Source organism: Rhinoderma darwinii, chromosome 2 (genome assembly GCF_050947455.1).
Source record: "Rhinoderma darwinii isolate aRhiDar2 chromosome 2, aRhiDar2.hap1, whole genome shotgun sequence".
Lineage (NCBI taxonomy): Eukaryota > Metazoa > Chordata > Amphibia > Anura > Rhinodermatidae > Rhinoderma > Rhinoderma darwinii.
In genome coordinates this window covers 443,408,238-443,434,647 of record NC_134688.1, presented here as the reverse complement: position 1 = coordinate 443,434,647, position 26,410 = coordinate 443,408,238, and the positions used below count along the sequence as shown (strand labels likewise).

Genomic DNA, 26,410 nt, shown 5'->3' with positions numbered 1-26,410 from the left:
CCATCTCCTCAGGAGACGCCAGCACACACTTCCGCTTCTCCCGGCCGTGTTCCGTAGGGTGCGTACGCACGCTCGTGCCTGCTCTTAAAGGGCCACCTGAAATTGGTAGTAAATTAGCCCATGAGCACCTTCGACTATAAGAAGGGCCCAGCCCCTTCCTGCAATGCCTGAGCGTTATTGTCATACCCAAAGTTTGTCTAAGCAAATGGTCTCCTAGTGTGTAAAGGATCTGCCAGGCACTATGTCTGGGTATACTCCCAGGATTAATCAGTCGACACCTGAGGCCAGACCTCTGAGACTGACACCTGCTCCCACCAATCAGGGTGGCAGGCTCAGGAGTGGGAGAGCCTATCGCGGCCTGGTCAGTCAGAGTTAGCTCCGCCCCCTGTCCATTTATACCTGCCGTTTTCTCTTCCTCCTTGCTTGTTATTCTCTTGGATTCCTGGCCCCACTGCTGCCTTGCTCCAGCCTGCTTCTGCCGTGCTTCTGCCTTGCTTCAGTTCCGTTTATCCTGCGTTGCTCTGACCCTGGCTTGCTTCTGCTCCGTGCTCCCGTTTGTATACTCCACTACTTCCTGATCCTGACTGGCTCTTTCCTGCTCCGTTTCCTCACGGCGTTCCGTGGGCTACTGTATTCCCTTGCGTGTTCCCTGTTTGTACCCCCTTGCACTTAGACAGCGTAGGGACCGCCGCCCAGTTGTACCCCGTCGCCTAGGGCGGGTCGTTGCAAGTAGGCAGGGACAGGGCGGTGGGTAGATTAGGGCTCACTTGTTCCCTTCACCTCCTTCCGCCATTACATAATAACAAGCCCTTACCTAGTCTACCATTTCTTCTACGCTGACGCTATAATGGACCCCCTTGAGACCCTAACCCAGCAGATGCAGGGCCTCTCCCTACAGGTCCAGGCCCTGGCTCAGAGGGTCAATCAGTCTGACGCTGCCTTTGTAGTACCCCTCACCTCACCATTAGAACCCAACCTCCAGTTACCTGACCGGTTCTCAGGGGACCGTAAGACTTTTCTCTCCTTCCGGGAGAGTTGCAGACTTTATTTCCGCCTAAGACCTCACTCCTCAGGTTCCGAGAACCAGCGGGTGGGTATCATTATATCCCGACTCCAGGAAGGGCCCCAAGAGTGGGCCTTCTCCTTGGCTCCTGACGCCCCTGAACTTTCCTCCGTTGATCGGTTTTTCTCTGCCCTCGGTCTCATTTACGACGAGACTGACAGGACTGCCTTAGCCGAGAGTCAGCTGGTGACCTTACGTCAGGGTAGGAGACCTGTTGAGGAATACTGTGCTGATTTTAGAAAGTGGTGCGTAGCTTCCCGGTGGAACGACCCGGCCCTAAAGTGCCAGTTTAGGTTAGGATTATCTGACGCCCTGAAGGATCTGCTGGTTAGCTACCCCTCTTCTGACTCCCTAGACCAGATTATGGCCCTAGCAGTACGACTTGACCGACGTCTCAGGGAACGTCAGCTTGAACGTTTCAATGTTTTCCCCTCTGACTGCCCTGCGATTCCCCCCGAGGTCCCGTCTCCTCGCTCTTCCACGGAGGACTCGGAGGTACCTATGCAACTCGGGGCCTCCATGTCCCCTCGACAACGTAGAGAGTTTCGCAGGAAGAATGGTCTCTGTTTCTATTGTGGGGACGACAAGCATCTACTGAACACCTGTCCCAGGCGCAAGAATAAGCAGCCGGAAAACTTCCGCGCCTAAGTGATCATCGGGGAGGTCACTTGGGCGCACAGGTATTTCCCGTTAATACTAAACGCAATAAGATTTTGCTTCCCTTTCAGGTCTCGTTTGCTGGCCGGTCTGCCACTGGCAGTGCCTTCGTGGATTCGGGCTCATCTGCTAATATCATGTCTGTGGAATTTGCTATGTCTCTAGAGATGCCTTTTATTGATTTACCTTATCCTATCCCCGTAGTGGGTATCGACTCCACTCCTCTTGCTAATGGTTATTTTACTCAGCATACTCCTGTTTTTGAACTCCGTGTTGGCTCCATGCATTTGGAGCAGTGCTCTGTACTGGTGATGCAGGGATTATCGTCCGATCTGGTATTAGGTCTTCCCTGGTTGCAGCTGCATAATCCCACGTTTGATTGGAATACTGGGGATCTCACCAAATGGGGTAGTGAATGCCTGATGTCATGTCTTTCGGTTAACTCTATTTCTCCCCGGGAGGAGGTAAACACGCTTCCTGAGTTTGTTCAGGACTTCGCTGATGTGTTTTCTAAGGAGGCCTCCGAGGTGTTGCCCCCTCATAGAGATTACGATTGCGCCGTCGATTTGGTGCCTGATGCCAAGCTTCCTAAGGGGAGGATATTTAATCTTTCATGTCCTGAACGTAAAGCTATGAGGGAGTATATCCAAGAATGCCTGGCCAAGGGTTTCATTCGCCCCTCGACTTCTCCTGTAGGTGCTGGCTTCTTCTTCGTGGGGAAGAAGGATGGTGGTCTTAGGCCGTGCATTGATTATCGGAACTTGAATAAGGTCACAGTAAGGAACCAGTATCCCCTGCCTTTGATTCCGGATCTTTTTAATCAGGTTCAGGGGGCCCAATGGTTCTCTAAGTTCGATCTACGGGGGGCGTATAACCTTATCCGCATCAAAGAGGGGGATGAGTGGAAAACTGCGTTCAACACGCCCGAAGGTCATTTCGAATACCTAGTCATGCCCTTTGGGTTGTGTAATGCCCCTGCCGTCTTCCAGAATTTTATTAATGAAATCCTGAGAGATTACCTGGGTAATTTTCTTGTAGTGTACCTTGATGACATACTGGTGTTTTCCAAGGACTGGTCCTCGCACGTGGAGCATGTCAGGAAGGTCCTCCAGGTCCTTCGGGAAAATAATCTGTTTGCGAAGACCGAAAAATGTGTGTTTGGGGTACAGGAAATACCATTTTTAGGTCAAATCCTCACTCCTCATGAATTCCGCATGGACCCTGCCAAGGTTCAGGCTGTGGCGGAATGGGTCCAACCTGCCTCCCTGAAGGCGCTACAGTGTTTTTTGGGATTCGCTAACTATTACAGGAGATTTATTGCCAACTTCTCGGTCGTCGCTAAGCCTCTTACGGACCTCACTCGCAAGGGTGCTGATGTCCTCCATTGGCCCCCTGAGGCCGTCCAGGCTTTTGAGACCCTCAAGAAGTGCTTTATCTCGGCCCCCGTGCTGGTTCAGCCCAACCAAAGGGAGCCATTTATTGTGGAGGTTGACGCGTCCGAGGTGGGAGTGGGTGCCGTCTTGTCCCAGGGTACCAGCTCCCTCACCCATCTCCGCCCCTGTGCTTACTTCTCTAGGAAGTTTTCGTCCACGGAGTGTAACTATGATATTGGCAACCGCGAACTTTTAGCCATTAAATGGGCTTTTGAAGAGTGGCGTCACTTCTTGGAGGGGGCCAGACACCAGGTAACGGTCCTTACTGACCACAAGAATCTGGTTTTCCTAGAATCTGCCCGGAGGCTTAATCCTAGACAAGCTCGTTGGGCACTATTCTTTACCAGATTTAATTTCTTGGTTACCTATAGGGCTGGGTCCAAAAATATTAAGGCTGATGCACTGTCACGTAGTTTCATGGCTAATCCTCCTTCTGAGAAGGATCCTGCTTGTATTTTACCCCCTGGTATAATTGTTTCTGCCACTGATTCTGACTTAGCCTCTGACATCGTGGCTGATCAAGGTTCAGCTCCCGGGAACCTCCCTGGGGACAAACTGTTTGTCCCCCTGCAATACCGGCTAAGGGTGCTCAGGGAAAACCATGACTCCGCTCTATCTGGTCATCCTGGCATCTTGGGTACCAAACTCCTCATTACCAGAAACTATTGGTGGCCTGGGTTGCCTAAAGACGTTAGGGCTTACGTCGCCGCTTGTGAGGTCTGTGCTAGGTCCAAGACCCCTAGGTCCCGACCTGCGGGCTTACTACGTTCCTTGCCCATTCCCCAGAGACCTTGGACCCATATCTCCATGGATTTTATCACCGATTTGCCTCCATCTCAGGGCAAGTCGGTGGTGTGGGTGGTAGTAGACCGCTTCAGCAAGATGTGCCACTTTGTGCCCCTTAAGAAACTACCTAACGCCAAGACGTTAGCTTCTTTGTTTGTGAAACACATTTTGCGTCTCCATGGGGCCCCAGTCAATATCGTTTCGGACAGAGGGGTACAATTTGTTTCCTTATTTTGGAGAGCTTTTTGTAAAAAATTGGAGATTGATCTGTCCTTCTCCTCCGCCTTCCATCCCGAAACTAATGGCCAAACGGAAAGGACTAACCAATCCCTGGAACAATATTTAAGGTGTTTCATTTCTGACTGTCAATTTGATTGGGTCTCATTCCTTCCCCTCGCCGAATTTTCCCTGAATAACCGGGTCAGTAACTCGTCAGGGGTCTCCCCGTTTTTCTGTAATTTCGGGTTTAATCCTAGGTTCTCCTCCGTTTCCCCTGGTGGTTCCAATAATCCCGAGGTAGAGGACGTTCATCGGGAACTGTGCACAGTCTGGGCCCAGGTTCAGAAGAACCTAGAGGCGTCCCAGAGCGTACAAAAGATTCAGGCTGATTGTAGACGTTCTGCTAACCCCCGGTTTGTCGTCGGGGATCTTGTGTGGTTGTCGTCGAGGAACTTGCGCCTTAAGGTCCCGTCCAGGAAGTTTGCTCCCCGATTTATTGGACCTTATAAGGTCATTGAAGTCCTCAACCCTGTATCCTTCCGTCTGGAGCTGCCCCCATCCTTTCGTATACACGACGTCTTCCATGCCTCCCTCCTGAAACGCTGCTCCCCGTCCTGGTCCCCCTCGAGGAAACCTCCTGTTCCCGTTCTCACCCCTGAGGGGGTGGAATTCGAGGTGGCCAAGATTGTGGACAGTAGGATGATCCAGGGCTCCCTCCAGTACCTGGTCCATTGGAGAGGATACGGGCCGGAGGAGAGGACTTGGGTTCCTGCTCGAGATGTTCACGCTGGGGTATTGATCAGGAGGTTCCACCTTCTCTTCCCCACTAAACCGGGTCCTCTTAGTAAGGGTCCGGTGGCCCCTCATAAAGGGGGGAGTACTGTAAAGGATCTGCCAGGCACTATGTCTGGGTATACTCCCAGGATTAATCAGTCGACACCTGAGGCCAGACCTCTGAGACTGACACCTGCTCCCACCAATCAGGGTGGCAGGCTCAGGAGTGGGAGAGCCTATCGCGGCCTGGTCAGTCAGAGTTAGCTCCGCCCCCTGTCCATTTATACCTGCCGTTTTCTCTTCCTCCTTGCTTGTTATTCTCTTGGATTCCTGGCCCCACTGCTGCCTTGCTCCAGCCTGCTTCTGCCGTGCTTCTGCCTTGCTTCAGTTCCGTTTATCCTGCGTTGCTCTGACCCTGGCTTGCTTCTGCTCCGTGCTCCCGTTTGTATACTCCACTACTTCCTGATCCTGACTGGCTCTTTCCTGCTCCGTTTCCTCGCGGCGTTCCGTGGGCTACTGTATTCCCTTGCGTGTTCCCTGTTTGTACCCCCTTGCACTTAGACAGCGTAGGGACCGCCGCCCAGTTGTACCCCGTCGCCTAGGGCGGGTCGTTGCAAGTAGGCAGGGACAGGGCGGTGGGTAGATTAGGGCTCACTTGTTCCCTTCACCTCCTTCCGCCATTACATAGTGTTTTCCAGTACCCAGTGTTCCCCGTTCCTGTACCTGTATCCTGTATCCTGTGCTATCCTGGTCAAGTGCCGTGCTGAGCTGTAGTCATGTTGTGCTGTATGCCACGCCTGTCCTGCTACACCACGCCTGACGTCTGCCTGCTGTCTAGTCCCATCCGAGCTTGTCTTGCTACTGTCCGAGCTGCCACAGTTACACTATACGAACTATAGACTGTGACCTGCGTCTTGTTGGCCAGCTGCCATACCGTCAAGGTGACAGTACGCTCAGGGCATGGACCCCACTGGTCGATCCAAGATCAAGATTACGTCAAAAGAGATGCGGGCGGATATGCTAGCCTCCGGTCTCGACAGAACCTCCTCCAGGCGTTGAACATTATTGTACATCGGCAAGAGGTGCAAACTGCCATTCCTCCTACTACACCTCCTGGCAGTGTTGATCCTCTGACTACACCTCCTGGCAGTGTTGATCCCCGATTTTCTTTGCGACTTCCTGACCGCTATGATGCAGACGCAGGTGCCTGTAGTGGATTTTTGAACCAGTGCCAGATCCACTAAAGCCTGCATGCAAGGGCATTCTCGTCTGATGGCGCAAGGGTTGCTTTCATCATTTCTCTCCTCACTGGCAGGGCCTTTGCATGGGCGAATCCTATCTAGGAGAGATAAGGACCAGAGACCCGTGACTTCCAGGGGTTCCTCCGGACATTTCGCACAGTGTTTGAGGAGACTGGACGAGTCTCGTCTGCAGCCGCTTCCTTGCTGAACTTATGCCAAGGAGACACCTCTGTGGCCGGGTACGCCATCCACTTCCGCACACTGGCGGGAGAACTGTTGTGGAACAATGAGGCCCTGGTGGCTACATTTTGGCAGGCACTGTCTCCTAAGATTAAGGACGAGCTTGCCACCAGAGATCTACAGTCTACCCTGGATGACCTCATCCTTCTGGATGCCCGGATTGATATAAGAATCCGAGAACGGCTCCAAGAAGCTTGTTGGGAGAAAGGACTCCCTACTCTGGTCCCTACCTTGCAGCAATCCCTGCTCTCTTCAGATGCCGACCCTCCTCGGTGAGGATGGATCAGTTTAAGCTATCTACCCAGAAGAGACAACGTAGATGCATCTCGGGACTCTGTCTATATTGCGGCCTCGGAGGCCACCTTGTGCGCCTGTGTCCCCAAAAGCCCCAGAGCCTAGGGTTGGTGGGAGAGACAACCCTGGGTAAAGAAGAACTATCGTCTAAATTGTCCATTCCATAGTGTCTGGCGAGAAAACGCATCGGGTCTCTGCCTATCTGGACTCTGGATCTGCTGCTAATTTCATTCGTAGAGACCTGGTGGATCTTCTCCAATTGCCCACTACCCATCTGGAGAGGCCGTTGATGGTTGTATCTGTAAATGGACAACCTTTGCCAGACCCAGTTATAGCTGTGACCAAGCCGCTGAGGCTCCAAGTCGGTGCCCTCCACTCCGAGCTCCTCTCGTTCTTTGTCCTTCCCAAGGCCGTCGACCCCGTGCTGCTGGGTCTGCCTTGGCTCCGACTACATGCCCCAGTCCTGGAATGGAATTCTGGAGAGGTTCTCCAGTGGGGTTCCGAGTGTCCCAACATTTGCCTGGTACAGATTAGTTCGGCTCAGCCTCCTCTGCCTCGGTCCTTGGCAGGATTGCCTGGTCATTATCCCTTCCCCGTGGTAGGGTATATCCTCTCTCCTTGCCATAGACTCTGTCCATGTCCGCCTATGTTAAAGAGAACTTGGAGAGGGGCTTCATACAGAAGTCTTCCTCCCCGGCAGGAGCCGGGTTCTTCTTCGTCAAGAAAAAGGATGGTTCTCTGCATCCTTGCATCGACTACCGGGGTCTCAACCAGATCACAGTGAAAAATAGGTATACGATGCCATTGATCTTTGAACTGTTTGATCGTATACGTGGTGCCAAGATTTTTTCTAAACTAGACCTGCCTGGGGCTTGCAACCTAATCCGGATTCGCCAGGGTGACGAATGGAAGACTGCATTTAACACCAATGACGGACACTATGAATATCTAGTAATGCCATTACGCCTGTGTAATGCTCACGCGGTCTTCCAGGAGTTTGTTAATTACATCTTCCGTGACCTCCTCTTCGTTTGTGTTGTGGTCTATCTTGATGATATCTTGATTTTTTTCTCCAGATCCAATGACTCATCGGAGACATGTCCGTCAAGTTTTGCTGCAGTTAAGGGAGAATCGCCTGTACGCCAAGTTGTAGAAGTGCGTATTAAAGATGCTCTACCCTTCATGGGCTACATCATCTCGAATCAAGGTCTCAAGATGTATCCTGAAAGGTAAAGTCCGTCCTGGAATGGCCACGCCCTCAATGCTTGAGGGCCATACAGCGCTTCCTGGGATTCGCCAATTTCTACAGACAGTTCATTCCAAATGTCTCCTCACTGACATCTCCTATCTCTAACCTCACCAAGAAAAGCATGAACGCCAAGGTGAGGACTCCAGAAGCAGAGTCCGCATTTATAATCCTGAAGAGTGCCTTCACGTCAGCCTCTATCCTCCATTATCCAGATGTTTCTTGACAGTTCTCATTGGAGTTGGACGCCTCATCTGTCGGTGCTGGTGCACTCCTGTTCCAGAGAGGTTCCAAGGGCAAGTCAATGGTATGTGGTTATTACTCTAAGCTCTTCTCTTCCGTAGAACGCTTCTACTCGATTGGGGATCGGGAGTTACTGGCCATCAAATTGGCTCTGGAGGAGTGGAGAGATCTATTAGAGGGCGCAGTTCATCCCATCTTGATATTTACGGACCACAAGAACCTCACTTATCTCCAGACGGCCCAACGACTGAATCCTCGTCAGGACAGGTGGTCGCTGTTCTTTGCACGGTTTCAGTTTGAGCTCCACTGCCGTCCGGCCGACAAGAATGTGAGGGCCGATGCCTTGTCCAGGTCATTCGAGACTGAGGATACTATGGAGTCTCCACAGAGTATCATTAAACCATCCTGCATCATCCCTGTCAACCCTCTGCAAGTTAGAGACATTGCCCCGGGGAGGACTTTTGTGCATCTCGCGGACAGAAGAAGAATCCTCCGCTGGGGACACAGTTCCAAATTGGCAGGTCACGTGGGTGTTCGTAAGACCCGAGACCTGATCGCTCGTCAGTTCTGGTGGCCCATGCTGCCCAAAGACATCACAGACTTTGTCTCCTCCTGCACGGTGTGCGCAGCAAATAAGGTTTCCCACTCCAAACCGGCGGGCCTGCTCCAGCCATTGCCTGTGCCCGATGACCCGTGGCAACATATTGCTATGGACTTTGTCAAAGATCTGCCTCCCTCTGCTGGTCGCAGTACGGTTTGGGTGGTGGTGGACCGATTCTCCAAAATGGCTCATTTCGTTCCACTGACCGGCCTATCGTCTGCTTCCCAAGGAATATCTGGCTGAGGGTGCCATTGTACAAGTTTGCTCCCAGGTTCCTTGGACCCGTCGAAATTTTGCAACAAATCAACCCTGTTTCCTACAAGCTTCGGCTGCCTCCTACCCTCAAAATCCCCAACTCTTTCCATATCTCCCTGCTGAAGCCGGTGATCTTGAACTCCAAGACTTCTACTCCTGCAGTGGATCCCAGCGGTTCATCAGAGACTTTTGAGGTAAAGGAGATCCTGGACACCAAGAGAGTGGGTGGAAGAACCTTTTATTTGGTGGATTGGAAGAGAGGTGCTGGGAGCCAGAAAAGAACCTCAATGCTCCTACATTACTGAAGAAGTTTCTCTCTCGTTCTGGCCCCAAGAGGAGGGGGTGTAAGAGGGGGGATACTGTCATGCCCATGGCCGCGGGCCGTCAGGCTAACTCACCTCCTGACACCTGCAGCCATGGAACTGTGAGCGCTGGTCCCCATCTCCTCCTCAGGAGACAAACTTTACTTTGGGCACATAAGGGCCCTACTTTTTTTCAAGCTTGTCACTTGACATATTAGTTTTATAAAATGTGAGTGGAATAAATTTAGTTATATGTGATTATTTTTAAAATTCAATAAATAGTGGAAATCTTTTATTTTTGGGTGTATTTTTTTTCTATATGAAATTGACATAGTTCCTCTCACACAGACCTTATAAATTAATCTTAGCTGTTCTACACTACTACTTTCTATGTGAAGGCAAACAGACTAATACCGATTCCCAGAGACAGCGATGTTATTGATGACTTGAGACATATTATAGATTAACAATAACTTTGACACACATCAATACTTACTGTCAGCTGCCTGATATAATAAGACCCCAGATTTGTGGCGATAACAATTCTATCCAATGGGCATTTTAAACACAAGGCATTTTTCACATCTTCTTTTTACAGATGTTCAATAAAGGAGACTGGCCATATAATGAACAATGTCCTTGTTATTACAGCTGTACGATATCAATACTAGAATCTGCTGAGGATTGAAATATCTGGAAGTCAAAATGTGACAAGTCTTCCAATATTACTTTGTTTCACACCTACTGTACAAATATAGAATTGTGGAGGTGACACCCAAGCAGGTTCCTCTAAATAGGGGAATTCCACTACTTTAAAAAAAATAAAAAAATAAATCATTACAAATTTGCTACCTTGTAATTTTGGCCCCTGACTATAGTTGAAACAATTTTATTTATTTAAATCAGCTTTGCGCTGTATTGTTTATATTGTGGTTTGTGTAATATATTTTGCGCATGCGCAAAGAAAGCAATTTCATTGCGCAAGTCGCATTAAAAGTCTGTACATTGCGCCTGTGTTCAAGGCATCCTAAGCCTCCTCAATACCCACCCTGTTCTTTCTTAGATTATGTCTCAATGCGAGCACTATTTTATTATCATTCATGCTATCCCTCAGTGCCCGCGTGCCCCGCAAAGATGGTATCTACAGTGATAATGGCACTGTGGAATAACATGAACATTATTCCTCAGTGCCATTATCACTGTAGATACCATCTTTGCGGGACGCGCGGGCACTGCAGGATAACATGAATGAAAATAAAATAGTGCTTGCATTGATAAGTAATCTAAGAAAGAACAGGGTGGGTATTGAGGAGGCTTAGGATGCCTTGAACACAGGCGCAATGAACTTACTGTTAAATTGCTTTCAATGCGCATGCGAAAAATATTGAAGGTTTCTGCGCATGCGTTGGGGCAACGTGAAGAAGACGTCATTCAGAAGAGAAGAAGCAAGAACACCGGAAGAGGAGCTCATCCGGAAGTCAGGATTGAAGAAGGCTGAACGAGACGTCAGTGGAAGAGAAAATTTCCGACGTTGGTGGAGTCACGTGACACTGGACGGAATTAGAAGACATCTGCAACTTTGAGATGGTAAGTATATTTAAAAAAATAGTTTAATAAATATTTAATAGGTATTGCTTGATTGTTTTTCAAAAGTGGACAACCCCTTTAAAGCGAACCAAACAGTTCAATGATGTTATTTAAATATGTTATTTAAATATATTTCACAAAATAGTATTACAATGAAAATAGACTTTAAAGAGAAACTCCACTGAAAACCACACATATTCATAGCATACTAATGTATCCCGTAGTCTCCTGAATAATACAATATTAGGCAAAATGTGTACGGCAATTGCATAGCAACAGTTCAGGAATACACGGTGCGACAAGTGCACATTTTTTATCTCCTGTTGTCACTGAATCTTTCCAGACTGCTTTCTGTAGATTATGTTAACTTATTGCCAACCAGTCTTCTCTGCCCTTTCCTATGGTGGGCTGGGGTTTGCAAACTGTGGCATGCATGCTGCTGCACGGGGCACAGCCTGCAGCCTCTCCTGTCCTGACCCTTTTGCTGTAACTCAGACCTGCATCTGAAACTTCCCAACTTCCTGCTGACAATGGATTGATCTATATAAGGCCGGGTTCCCACGTAGCGTAAACGCTGCAGAATTTCCGCAACAGAATAGTGTGAATAGAGTGATTTTCTGTTGCAAGTTTTCCCCATTGAATTCCCCATTGAACAGAAAGCCAAGTGTTGCGATTTTTGCGGGGTAATTACGCTGCAAAAATCGCAACTCCGGAAAAACGAAATAAATCATATTTATCGAGAACACTCTCCTTCTTCCTGAAGTCCGGCCACTTTGGATGACATTTCATCCCATGTGACTGCTGCAGCCAATCACAGGCTGCAGCATCACATGGCCTGCAACGTCATCCCAGTAGGCCGAACTACGCGCAGAGAAGAAGGAAGGGGTAAGTATCAACATTTTTTTTGTCAAGCGCTGCTTTTCGCAGTGGAAATTCAGTCCGAAAAACCGCACCACAACGTGGTGCGATTTTTTGGACGGAAGGTGCGGCGGGTTCCAGGTCGGATATGCTGCACAGTTTTTATGCAGCGTATCTGACCTGTGAAAACCCGGCCTAACTATCCCCTCTCCTAGATGTGATCTAATCAGAGCTACTGCCTGCAGAAAGTGATTTCTACAATCAACGTGTTGGCTTGGGTTTCACCCTTTGGCTGGGTTCACACGACCTATTTTCAGATGTAAACGAGGCGTATTATGCCTCGTTTTACGTCTGAAAATAGAGCTACTATACGTCGGCAAACATCTGCCCATTCATTTGAATGGGTTTGGCAACGTACTGTGCAGACAACCTGTCATTTACGCGTCGTCGTTTGACAGCTGTCAAACAACGACGCGTAAAAATACAGCCTCGTCAAAAGAAGTGCAGGACACTTCTTTCAGACGTAATTTGAGCCGTTCTTCATTGAACTCAATGAAGCACAGCTCAAAATTTACGGCTGTCAGAGAAGCCTCGCAAAATGCGAGGAGCAGCATTTACGTCTGAAACGAGGCAGCTGTTTTCTCCTGAAAACAGTCTATCTTTTCAGACGTAAAAGCCTGCTACCGTGTGCACATACCCTAAGCAATGATTACAATAACTAACTTGCTGCGTAATAAGCATCTCATTATATTATTGGCCAAGAATAGGCTTAGTAGCACGTCACACAACCAAAAATTTCTTCACTCTCAGTCAGTCCTAAAATGTGAAGATAAAGAATAATCTAATTTTATAAGCAGATTTTCTTTATATGGACAGCCTTAAAGGGGTTTTCCAGCCAGTAAAAATTGATGGCCTATCCTCAGGATAGACCATCAATTGGTAATGGGTCGGGGTCCGACTTTCAGGATCTGCGCCGATCAGCTGTTTTGAAGGGGCCGCAGCACTCGTACGAGTGCTGCTTACCCTTCATTTCCTCTTGCTCACTGTGGGTTGTCGACATGCATTTAGCGGTGATTCTGAGGTATTGCAGCCTTCTCCCATTGATTTCAATGTATGGAAAACCCAGAATTTAGTGGCTGGGTTGTCTAGGATTAGAAAAACATTACTGCTGCCTGTCTTCCAAATACAGCACCACACCTGTTCACAGGTTTTGTATGGTATTGCTGCACAGCCCAATTCATTTTAATGGAGCTGAGCTGCAATACTAGACACAACCCATGGACAGGTGTGGCACTGTTTTAGGAAGAAAAAAGCTATTTTTTATTAACTGGTTGCCGACACAGGACGAGAATGCTCGTCCTGAGCGGAGGGTACTTGGCGCATTAGGACGAGCATTCTCGTCCTGTATGACAGCCATCTCTGCGCGCGTTCGAGAGCGGGGCAACGGCTGTAATACACAGCTATGGCCCCGCTCTAACAGCGGAGAGAAGAGAAACATCCTCTCTCTGCCGTTAACCCCTTGAATGCCGCGATAAAAGCTGATCGCGGCGTTGAAGGAGGGGGGACTGCACTTTGATCGCGTCACAGAAAATAACGGTGACGCGATCAAAGCCGATAACTTGTATGGCCAGATAGCCTAGGGTCCATTGAAGGACCCCAGGGCTGTCTAAATATATTTCCTGTTGTTAGGGCATACTGGTGTATGCCCTAACAACTGCCTGTGTACAACCAGTAACAGGCTAATGTACTAGCATATAGATCTATGGCAGTACATTACAATTACAAAATCAAAATCAAAATGAAAACTCCCTTTATAGGATTAAAAGAAAAAGTGAAATGAATGTAAAAAAAAATTAATGATAAATAAATAAATAAAAAGTAAAAAAAATACACAGAAATACACATTTTTTTAATAATAAATAAACTTTTTAAAATATAAGTCCCAAAACATGAAATGTTCAACAAATGTACAACAAATGTATAACATTATTTATGATGATCGTTGTACGGTGTAAAAAAAAATATTAAAACTGCTGCGGAACTGATTTTTTTCTGTATTTTCGCCAAAATAAAAATTTATAGAAATTAAATGATAATGTATTTGTACCAAAAAAAGTACAACTCGTCCTGCAAAAAAACAAAGTCTCATACAACTACGTCGTACAAAAAATAAAAAGTTATGAGCATCGGGATGCAAAGAGGGAAATATAAAAAAAATTGTTCTGCCCTCAAGGCCAAAATTGGCCGTGTCCTTAAGGGGGTTAAAACAATTGTTGTGACACTAGTTTTATCCGACTCATTCATCGCCATGCCAATACAGCTCACCCGTACAGGCATATTTTTTCTATAGAGGGAGGAAACTTTTGTCATTGTTTATATTGAGAAAAGCAAAGTTTATGATTGGTAAAATGTAAACTTCTTTGATCCCTAATTTGCTATATAGGAGACATTGGCTCTCTTGGGCTGAACCCATAGACTTCAAATTGTCATTGTCAAATGTAATTTCTGTGACCAGCATTAATTTAGCAGGAATTGGAAAGGAAGTAACCCAAGGGAAATGACCTTGACAAATACTAAACCCAGAAATTAATGCTCTGAACAGGAAAAAAACTTGCCCCCGGTATTTGTCAGTGTGCAGCATTTTCTGCAGCCCCTGAAACAAACAGTCCCGTAGAAATCCTGCAGTGAGCATACTGTAGGTGTTCACTTCCTCCACCTCAACAGCTATGGCTGGCAGAAGAATGTGGGAGTTGTAGTTTCATTAATCCATGAGGTTTCAGGTGCCCATACCCATTAGATGAATGTCAGCCGAACCCGTGATTTCGGCGGGAACGGCAGACCATCTAATGTGTATGGTGGTGTCCCAATTCCCCCGATAGCAGATTTTGGGGGAAAGAAGGATTAGTCATGTTGGTTTTCAACATGCCTGATATTTTTATTGTATGGGTGATAACCTGCCACTAAAGAAGTCTGGCAGCGACTTATTCCCCTCGCCCCATTGAGTACACATGCGTATATTAAAGAGTCGGAAGCTATAGATGTCGGCAGAATGCTTGTTCAGCTATCTGATAATTATGGCCACCTTTAGTATGTCTGGTCATCCTTTTGTGGACAGAGCAGTGGGGTAGGATGATTAAATATGATCAAATTCTAATGATTAAAATATATAAGAAAACCATAAGAATTGCTCCTCTATATATATATGTATATATACCTATATGCAGTTCATGTCATAAATTGCAGCCATGTCACTTTCAGATCTCCAGTTGACATTGGAGATTTTTCAAAAATGAGAAAATAACAAATACATTAAAAATAACAAATTTGGTGAAAATTCTTATTTAAATTGTTGTCAATTTTTTTTTTAAACGATCTTATAGCTTAGATCATTATAAATGGAGGTATGCCTTATAACTAAATAACAATGTGGAAATCTACAGAAAACAATAACACATCTCCAGCATTTTTTACCGCCAATGGGGGGATGGGGCCTTCCAATAAAATGATATCTGAAGGGGTTAAGCAACCATGGGCTAGAGACTAGATCAAAAGCACACAGGTTCCTATTGTCAGCATGCGCTGAATGGCAGCAATCTAAATATTGTCAATCACGTCTGCCTTGCTCTCTGTGACCTGGTTTGTACAGAAAGCATTATAAATGGTAAAATAACAAAAGCTTTCATCTGCCAAAGGACAATTCCAAGCTACGAGTGGGAACTGGCGGTGCTGCTGTTAGAAACGATGGGTTTGTGACAGATTAACAGAAGTGTGCTGGGACAATGACAGAATGGAGACCCTCCCTGCTCTGAAGAACTTGCTACTGTTTGCAATTTCACCATTTTTCTTCCACTCCAACATTAGTATCTGCATTAACAGGAGCAGAGGAATCGTAGTGACTAGGGAGGAGGCTCAATAAAAGTAATGAATTAGGACGCCAGGGCCTGTGGAGTAGAGATGCACTCAGCTGAATAGCCTCAAGCAACACAACCCGGCAGCGCTAGGGACACAGCTTTGTTATGCAAAATGTATGTCTGGAAACAAGAGCTAAAATAGAGTAAACACATTAAGTAGATTACATTACAATGAGGAAATGTATAAGTGGAGAGTAACTGCACCGCCCCGGCCATAGGATCACAGATGTCACATCGATCATACCAGCCATTCCGTTGTATACTTAAAGAAGAATTATAGACATATATTTTGCTACGATCAGATTAACTTTTATAAAATATTTCCAATTTCTAATATTTCCACATTCTTTATGTGACTGTGGCCCGAACAATAAATAAATACAAATTTACTTTATCAGTGATTATATACATGATTTATGATTGTTTTTGATTAGATTATTTGAATTTCTTTCTAAATATTTAGTAATACATTGGGCTCCAATCATGCTTTCTCCAAATATTTACATTCATTTGTGTTATTCGTTATATTGAAGTTGTCATAGTAATTCCTCTGTTGTGGTTGTCTCTTATGTAAACCTCTAGTTGTCAAATGTACATGAAAATCATATTCAGTTGTGGGATGCAAAAACCAGAGAATCTGTCCGTCCATCTATCTATCTATCTATCTATCTATCTATCTATCTATCTATCTATCTATCTATCTATCTATCTATCTATCTATCTATCTATCTATCTATCTATCTATCTATCTAGCGTCAGACTGGGGTTCCATGGGCCCACAGAGGAGATTATTCTGAGGACCCACCCTGTATCTATATAGAACATGTACATTTCCACTTTTAATTTCATCATAGCCCTTGTTGTTATCATCGTATAGTATACATAGGATATATCATCAATAAGATCTGATAGGTAATTTGTAAATCATCCCAGAGGAAATAGATCCTAGTGGCTCCAAATAGCTTCAAACGGGGTTGTCTTCTGCTGGACATTTAAGGCCCGTTATTGCGTTAGAGGCTGGGCCCACCGGAGGATCCTCTGGTTTTGTGGTGGGACAGTCCAACCATCCATCTATCTATCTATCTATCTATCTATCTATCTATCTATCTATCTATCTATCTATCTATCTATCTATCTATCTATCTATCTATCTATCCATCCATCCATCCATCCATCCATCCATCCATCCATCCATCCATCCATCCATCCATCCATCCATCCATCCATTCCATCCATCCATCCATCCATCCATCCATCCATCCATCCATCCATCCATCTATCTATCTATCTATCTATCTATCTATCTATCTATCTATCTATCTATCATCTATCTATCATCTACGTTATGTGTCATACACTTTTTTTTGCTATAGAAATGTTATATAATCTCTCACAGAAAAAAATGGCATTGCTTTTACAAGGAGCTCTACGCTCTCTGTGTGACACGGCCTGCCATAATAAAGTGGATTCCTGAGGAACAGTGTCTGACATGAGTGCTGTTTCCACTTCCCACAGACACTGCAGGTAACATCGAAAACGCATCTCCATCTAACAGGTTGCTTGTATGACACTGGGATTTAAAATAAATGCAGAGCTTTTTGAGCCTTCACATGCTGTGATATAAAAGTGCCCATCTAATATCACCCTTTGGTTTAGTAGTCCCTTGATTTTAGTTCTTTTGAACATGTGGTCAAGCAGAGCCACAGATAGCTGGTTATTGTTTAGTTATACCAAATACCTTCCTCTAGAGTACAAAGACTCCATCCAAATTTGATATTTTTAAAACTTAATATATAATAAAACACAGTGCACTCATTTAGCATTATATAGCATAGTTGAGTTTGTCATATGACATAGCTCTTAGGGATATTACGTTGTGTTACGTGTGGTTTTATTGTGCTACCTGAGTTCTCTTAATGCAGAGACAAATCTCAAATGTACAGAAAAATAGAGACGAAAAGAGTAAAATGACAGATCCACCTCTGCTACATCTGCAAATATTTAAAATCACACTCTGCAACCTGATGCTGTTATAATTCCTAAATCAAATTGCATAGAGAGAAACAGCTAATGCACCTTATCGACTAGGAATTGTCTGTCTTTAGTGCTTCTGACAATAGTATACAGCAGGCAGCAATATGACAGCGCGGAGATAAGACTTTAACAACAACTCATTTGCTTTACCATTCGTATGCATTGCACTGTCGCCTGATGAAATATAAATGCTGCCTTGAATGGCAACCTACTGACATCTCCAGCATGCAAAGCATATAGAATATAGCACATTAAATGATGCTTTCATCTATCAGAGGCAGACGCTAGCCATATTGAATATACAGCAGAGGTTGCCAAAGCAGCAAATCTGATTTGTTATTTAGCACAACAGTCTGTGACGTCACAATGTATTTTCTGAAGGCAAAACTACTGAGTTATTACAGTTTATAAAATAAACAAATACTCAACAAATTAGGTCTGCTACATCTATATCTAGAAAGAAAACAAACACAGAAATAATGGGACATTTTAAAGTTTTAAGAGATTAAAGTAACTGTACCTGTGTACACCAGAGAGTTGTCATCGGATGTTGGCGGCGGTGTGACTCCATTGCTCCCCTTTTCTAGGTCATCCGAGTCTGTTGAGAATAACATCACAGCCGCAGATGGGGTCATAGTGGTTACAGAAGTTGTTACTTTTTTCATCACATTTCCAGACACAAGTAAATCCAAGCATAAAAGCAGAAAAACAAATATGAAGAGTGGACAGGAAGCTCCTCTATAAAGCATCTCGCTCAGGACCCCCCAATAGTCGCTTTCATGTACGTCTCAATTTCAGACCAATTTCTCCTGCATTTGATGTTTATACTGTCTTAATTGTAACCTCTCCAGTGCACCTTGTCTGCTACCTCTCAGCATGTAGACTGCCTGGAGTACATGCTGGGAGCAACCGGTATAGACAGAACTGAACATATGGAGAGGGGAAGGCAGGATGGCTCAATGCAAGCATTGCTAATTCTCTACCTTATTGTTAATCAAAGCTATTGACTGTGATCACTAACCATCATCGCTCCATCTCGTCACAATTGGGGTCTCTTGGGAGTAACCCTTTGTTGGGCCCCTGGAGAAAAATAGGGTCTTGTGAAGCAAGAAGGAGCGGAAAATGGGCACCTTTTTATAACAACGCAAATAATACAAAGTGGGAGGGCAGCAGGCCAGGACATCTGTGGGATAATATGCTTCATTATAACAAGAGGATGAGAGAGGAAAATTCAAGTCTGATCAGTATACTTCAAGTTTAATCTAAGAAAATGGGTTCAAAGGATGAAAATCACAGAGACCATTCTAGATGAGATCACATGTAAGGATAGAAAAGTTATCGTAAAGGTCAGTTTCACATAATGGCATGACTCCAAGGTCAATAGCAATAACACTTGCATTTTCTATGGGAGCGAGTTTCTTTGATATCCCCATCTTTTATTGCGCCATAAATCATCACAGATCAGTATGTTCTACATGGGACTTACATCTTGAGAAAAGTGCTACTATGGACGGAGACAGTCCTACATAGACTAACATTGTAGTCTGTTTGCAGTGGTGATATAGATGTACTAGGTAACAGGGGAAGAAATAAATTACTCTAAGAAACACTAAAGAGCAGGAGTCCAAAAGTTTCAGAAATTGCTCGACAACTCTCAGTCCCTGAGCTGTTGGATGGATAGTGGTTAGTTTTATTGCATCCTACATACTCACCATATTCCTTTTTCCTTTTTTAATCCTCATATTGAACGTACCCCTCGTCCCAGCCCTGCTAAAGAGATATTAAAGCTTGACACGCATCTAATATAGCAGTTCTAAATAAGTGTTTAGCTAAAGGTGGTTTTGCGCGGGCAGATATCGTCCATGATTACCACTTTTAAAACGAGTGCCGATTGACAAAACAGCTTGTCGATCAGCGCTCGTTGCTCCCTTTAAACGGAGCAATGATCATTTAGTATGGGGATGAACAAATGTTGCTACGACCGATCGTCCCCATGAAGTTGCATCATGTCGGCAGCTCATCTTACTGTTTACACAAGATGTGCTGCCAACTAGCGTTTTTTTTTAGCTGCATAAAAGATGCAATCAGTCGATGAACGAGCATTTCCCCATTTATCGGCTGATCGTTGCCCAGTTTACATAGGGAAATGATCGAGAACGAGCGTTCATATGAACTTTAGTTTGCCGATTATTAGCTTGTGTAAAAGGGCCTTAACAGCACAAGGTTTCCTGACTCTCCCCTAAACATGCATTGTGATTTGGGCGAGTTAAGTGACTACCCAGACACCCTTGGTGGCACTTAACTCTGAGGTAAGCAATGAATCAGCAATCCAAAGCAAAATGCAGTCTGTCTGACCATTGTATCCCCAGACTAGGAAATATGGGGGACAGTCAGTCCCAATGCACCTAATACTATTAGTGGATTCCTCTAAAATTGCCAGGTTAAAAGGATTTACCCACAATAAACATTGATGGCATACTGTAGGAATTAGAGATGCCATGAATGCCATGAATACGCTGCGTGAAAACTCACTTACAGTATGTGTGAATGGCTCTATTGAAATCAATGGGTCTGTGTGCTGCGCATGATTTCCATGTGCAGCACACAGACATTATTCACGTTCATGTGAATGCCCCCTTACTATTTTGAAAGCCTACGTTTTTTTTATGGTCCTCATATTTGCACAGAGAGGGGATCCTAAAGTGGACAACATTTGTTTTGCATATGTATAAAGTCAATATAATGTTTTTCAATGACACATTCCCCAGACTTAGATCAGGTTTTCATAGCAAATGTGGTTGTGTAATATCGAATCACAACTTAATGCTCTAATCTAGCAGGAGTGGGACTTCAATGAAATTCAAAATGCAACTGTAATGACGGGTTTGGGAGACAGACAGGTGAGCCCTAATCTACCCGCCACTCAGGCCCTGCCTAGTTGCACGACCCGTCCTAGGCGACGGCGTACAACTGGGCGACGGTCCCTACGCTCAATATGTGCAAGACAGACAAACAGACAAGGGTACACAGAAGCTAAGGGAAATGGGGCAGTTGCCCACGGCAAGACCGTGAGCAACAAGAGTAGTGAACGAGCCGAGTCAAACCAGGAGTGTACGAGGTACCAAACGCAGAGCAGGAGAGTAGTCAGTAAAGCCAGGGTCAATTTGAAGCAGAGGTAAATAGTACTAGCAGGAGCAGCAGAGCCAGGAACCCAGACAGAATCACAGGCAAAGGAGGAGCAGGAAATGAAGGTATAAATAGACCGAGGGCGGGAGCTAGCTCCGTCTGGCCAGGCTGTGATAGGCTCTCCCACTCCTCAGCCTTCCAGCCTGAGTGGTAGCAGATCGAGTCACTCTATCAGACGTAGGAGCAGGTGCAGACTGATTAACCACGGGCATCGACACAGAAGCTGTGTGTGGCAGATCTTTTACAGCAACTGTTTCTAAGCCACCTAACATCATATCACCACTGCTGTAAGATTTCAGGGCTATTATTATTTTCTGCTACTATAGAATCTGTCACTTTTCTCTTTTAAATTGGAATAGTAATGTATTGCTTTACACACATAGAATGTTTCAAACTATGCGAAGATAGAGCATACAGCGGCAACATATCACATACAGTACCCAGTTAGTGCCATATGTTGCCCAAATAAATGATGCATGCATTGCCCTGAGAGTGCCCAATATCATATAAATAGTGTTTGCGGTGCCCAGATAATGTCATACAGTACCCAGTTAATGCCATACATTGACAAGGTAAGCAGCGTTTACATACATTGGTAGGCATAAGAGCAATACTCCTATTATCAATTTTTTTTTAATTAACTGTTGCTTCTCCTTGGTTGCACCAAGTGGTATCAATAACTGCCCAACCATATCCCCTTGGTACTGGATAAAGCAATTAGGTGTATGCTTTTATATAGACGATCAGGAGATTTATGACACCAGTCACTGTATGCAAAACAGGATCCCACGTAAGCGAGAGAATTGGCCAACTTTGAGTAAGTCTTGAATTTCTCAGAGATTAACTGTTGAACTCTACTCATTATACTCGTTGAAAACAGTAAGATTTTATTATATAGTGGATAGAGATGAGCAGATTTTCCAAATTAGCTTCAGGAACAATATGATTCGTTGAAAATAAATTTGCCGCAATCTCATGTCTGACTCTCTGGTGTCTTCTAGGAATGCATCTAACTATATCCAACCCCTTTCAAGCTCTTTAATGCCAAGCCAGTATTAGTAATGTCATCCACCTACACCCCTCAGGATTGCCTGTGCTAAACGGAGGGATAACCAGAGCATTTTGGCAAGGCTGCCTGCAGAATATTATGGGAAATCCCACCCGAGGTCACGTGATCCTTATTCTAACTTGAAAAATGGCGGCCGGTGCTCGATGGTGGACTCCATTTTGCCCTAACTTTTGCACCACAAACCCCAAAAGCTATGAAAGCTTTGGAAGAAATTCGTACTGAATCAGAATGGTGTAGAATCGGTTAGCTAAACTCTAATAGTGGATATGGGAGTAGTCATAATTTTTTAGCTTTTGGATTATGAACCTGTAAGGCATTCACAAACAATGAAAAAACTGTTGGCAGTGTGTGTATAGTTTAGAAAGTTGTATTTTAATATACATATATAATATACACACATATATATAGCAAGTCCAACTTTCGACAGCTCATTTATCTTTGTCAAGGCATCATTGCAGAAATCCTCCAGGGACCGGTTCTGGTTTGTGAGTCTGAGCTAATTTTCCATTTGATAAAGACAAATTATCAGCGAGCAGCCAGACAAGGTCGTTACTGTTTTAGTGAAGGAGCAAAAAGTGTCTAATAAAGAGTTAAAAACAAATCTGAAACTTTTCCTGCACTCTGTTCAGATCTGGGAAAGTTTGCAGTAGCTCAGGCTTATCTAGCAATTATACTCCTAGTTTTTGTTGTACCTCCAGCCTACACATGTGAAAGTCATGTCTTTAAAGTCACAGGGGATTGCAGAATGAAAATCCTTTATGAATGAATTAGTGTATTCACACTTCCCTCCTCTCACCTCTGACCAGAAAATATTAAAACTTTCATACATTAACTTTATTTCTCTGACATTTTTTTAAGACTTCTGCGGCATGAAAATGTCAAAATCCCCCCCCCCCCCCCACAATTGGGCTCAATATATTTATTTTACTCTTAGTTAATTACATTGGAATTATAGAACTGAACCATAAAAACTACTGGTATATATACAGGTATGTCAGTCTGGTAGTAAGGACGATGCAGAGACTGGTGGGGGTGGCTATGCTGGACCGTATGCTCTTCATAACACCCATTACTTAAACTCTGTTTAGTTTCTAACTGCATCCATCAAATGTCACTTATTTTTGCTATTGGGAATCATTAGCTCAGGATTCTTACAGAATAGACTTACATATAGGGCAACATCATAGAACCAGGATGGCTATATATAACTTGACACCTGCTGGCCTGTTCAAGGGTTGGGGCAACATAATAATTGTCCAAGTTAGCCATTCATGGTAACAGACTGGTAAGATCACTAAAGGCACTATTACATACAGACTTTGTTCTTGTTATTCCTATAAATAGTCCGTCTCAAATGAGAAGGGATCAGCCTATGGCTCCCAAATAGACATGATATAAACCAAAATAGCACAAAAGGTGCATATAGACTAGAATATACAGTGAAGGAAATAAGTATTTGATCCCTTGCTGATTTTGTAAGTTTGCCCACTGTCAAAGACATGAACAGTCTAGAATTTTTAGGCTAGGTTAATTTTACCAGTGAGAGATAGATTATATTTAAAAAAAAAACGAAAATCACATAGTCAAACTTATATATATTTATTTGCATTGTGCACAGAGAAATAAGTATTTGATCCCCTACCAACCATTAAGAGTTCAGCCTCCTCCAGACCAGTTACACGCTCCAAATCAACTTGGTGCCTGCATTAAAGACAGCTGTCTTACATGGTCACCTGTATAAAAGACTCCTGTCCACAGACTCAATTAATCAGTCTGACTCTAACCTCTACAACATGGGCAAGACCAAAGAGCTTTCTAAGGATGTCAGGGACAAGATCATAGACCTGCGCAAGGCTGGAATGGGCTAGAAAACCATAAGTAAGACGCTGGGTGAGAAGGACACAACTGTTGGTGCAATAGTAAGAAAATGGAAGACATACAAAATGACTGTCAATCGACATCGATCTGGGGCTCCATGCAAAATCTCACCTCGTGGGGTATCCTAGATCCTGAGGAAGGTGAGAGCTCAGCTGAAAACTACACGGGGGGAACTTCTTAATGATCTCAAGGCAGCTGGGACCACAGTCACCAAGAAAACCATTGGTAACACGTAACGCCATAATGGATTAAAATCCTGCAGTGCCTGCAAGGTCCCCCTGCTCAAGAAGGCACATTATACAGGCCCGTCTGAAGTTTGCAAATTAACATCTGGATGATTCTGAGAGTGATTGGGAGAAGGTGCTGTGGTCAGATGAGACTAAAATTGAGCTCTTTGGCATTAACTCAACTCGCCGTGTTTGGAGGAAGAGAAATGCTGCCTATGACCCAAAGAACACCGTCCCCACTGTCAAGCATGGAGGTGGAAACATTATGTTTTGGGGGTGTTTCTCTACTAAGGGCACAGGACTACTTCACCGCATCAATGGGAGAATGGATGGAGCCATGTACCGTCAAATCCTGAGTGACAACCTCCTTCCCTCCACCAGGACATTAAAAATGGCTCGTGGCTGGGTCTTCCAGCACGACAATGACCCGAAACATACAGCCAAGGCAACAAAGGAGTGGCTCAAAAAGAAGCACATTAAGGTCATGGAGTGGCCTAGCCAGTTTCCAGACCTTAATCCCATCGAAAACTTATGGAGGGAGCTGAAGATCCGAGTTGCCAAGCGACAGCCTCGAAATCTTAATGATTTACAGATGATCTGCAAAGAGGAGTGGGCCAAAATTTAATCTAACGTGTTTAAACCTCATCATTCAACTACAAAAAACGTCTGACTGCTGTGCCACGAAGTATTAAGTCTTGTTTGCCAAAGGGATCAAATACTTATTTCTCTGTGCACAATGCAAATAGATATATATAATTTTGACTATGTGATTTTCTTTTTTTTTTTTTAATATAATCTATCTCTCACTGGTAAAATTAACCTAGCCTAAAAATTCTAGACTGTTCATGTCTTTGACAGTGGGCAAACTTACAAAATCAGCAAGGGATCAAATTATTATTTCCTTCACTGTATCTATTGTATCAAAAATATGTTTATTTATTAATTTAAGCAACAACAAATATAAAAACACAAAAATATAATGTATTACAAAAATAAAAGAATGATATCAAACACCAAATATACAACGCCACATTGGTTTCCATGGAGTGAGATATGATATTATTTTGCTACATTAGGTAAAAGCAGCATGGCAAAGAATATACGTTGCAGATATACGTCTATAAGTAAAGGTCAGTACATATCACAATAGAGGTGCATTGAATCATCACCTTGAAAAGCCTCTGACATCAAATTTGCATACAGATAGTACTGAAACCTTGCCAGGAAAAGAAAAGATTAAAGAGGCTCTGTCACCAGATTATCAAATCCCTATCTCCTATTGCATGTGATCGGCGCTGCAATGTAGATAACAGTAACGTTTGTTTTTTTTAAAAAAACGATAATTTTTGGCCAAGTTATGAGCTATTTTATATATATGCAAATGAGCCTTTCTAATGGCCAACTGGGCGTGTTTTCTCATATTTCCAACTGGGCGTGTATTGTGTTTTTAGCAACTGGGCGTGTTTACTTCTTTCACTGCACAATCACACTGTGCTGTGGATCATGCTGGGCTGGAACAATGAGAAGTGTATGATGCTGATTGGTCACTGATTAGTCAGCGTCATACACTCCTCTGTACAACACCCAGTTGGTAAAAAGTAAAAACACGCCCAGTTGTCCATTGAGAAACTCATTAGCATAAATATAAACTTGCTCATAACTTGCTCAAAAATGATCGTTTTTCAAAATAAAAACCACTGCTGTTATCTACATTCCAGCGCCGATCAGATTATGTAGGAGATAGGGCACTTATAATCTGGTGACAAAGCCTCTTTAAACTCTTACTCACATGAAATAAAGTGCAGTGCAGTAACTGGCGTGTATGCCGCCTTGACGCGCGTTTCTAGTTCGTCCTCCTCAGAAAGCGTGAAGGAGACTTTGTTCTTGGAATTAAATTTTTTGTGTGATGGGGCTATCCACACTACCCAATATTCAAATTGTTTTTATAGAACCTGACATTGGCGGCATATACAATCCATATGCCACCAGTATCTACACTAAGATTACTTAAAGTAATAAAATATCTATAGTCTGGTATATTGTTCGAGATGTTGGCTCAATGACTGGTTGGCCAGCCCAAAAATCAGAGTGTTGTTAGAGAACAAACCTGACTCTAATGCTAGCTTTTTCCAGTTTGACACTCTTTAAAGTGGTTGTCCGATGCAAAAATATATATGTTCGGTGTTGTGCAAATGTTCAATAAAAAAACATACTAATATACTTTCATTTTTAAAACTTCATAGATTGTCCTATTTTGCTCCATGCCACGTGGTCCTGAAAGTTCAGAACTTCTGCTGTAAGATGTG

At 44.3% G+C, this 26,410-nt stretch overlaps 1 protein-coding gene across 2 annotated transcripts in view; it reads right to left on the bottom strand.

Annotated features, from left to right (window-relative positions):
* Positions 1 to 26,410, bottom strand: part of ROBO1 (roundabout guidance receptor 1) — an 890,328-nt gene that overhangs the window by 408,395 nt on the left and 455,523 nt on the right. For both annotated transcript variants that reach the window (XM_075854473.1, XM_075854474.1), the window contains exon 3: positions 18,265 to 18,342. In XM_075854473.1, the coding sequence (XP_075710588.1) occupies positions 18,265 to 18,342 (78 nt within the window). The remainder of the gene's footprint in view (positions 1 to 18,264; positions 18,343 to 26,410) is intronic.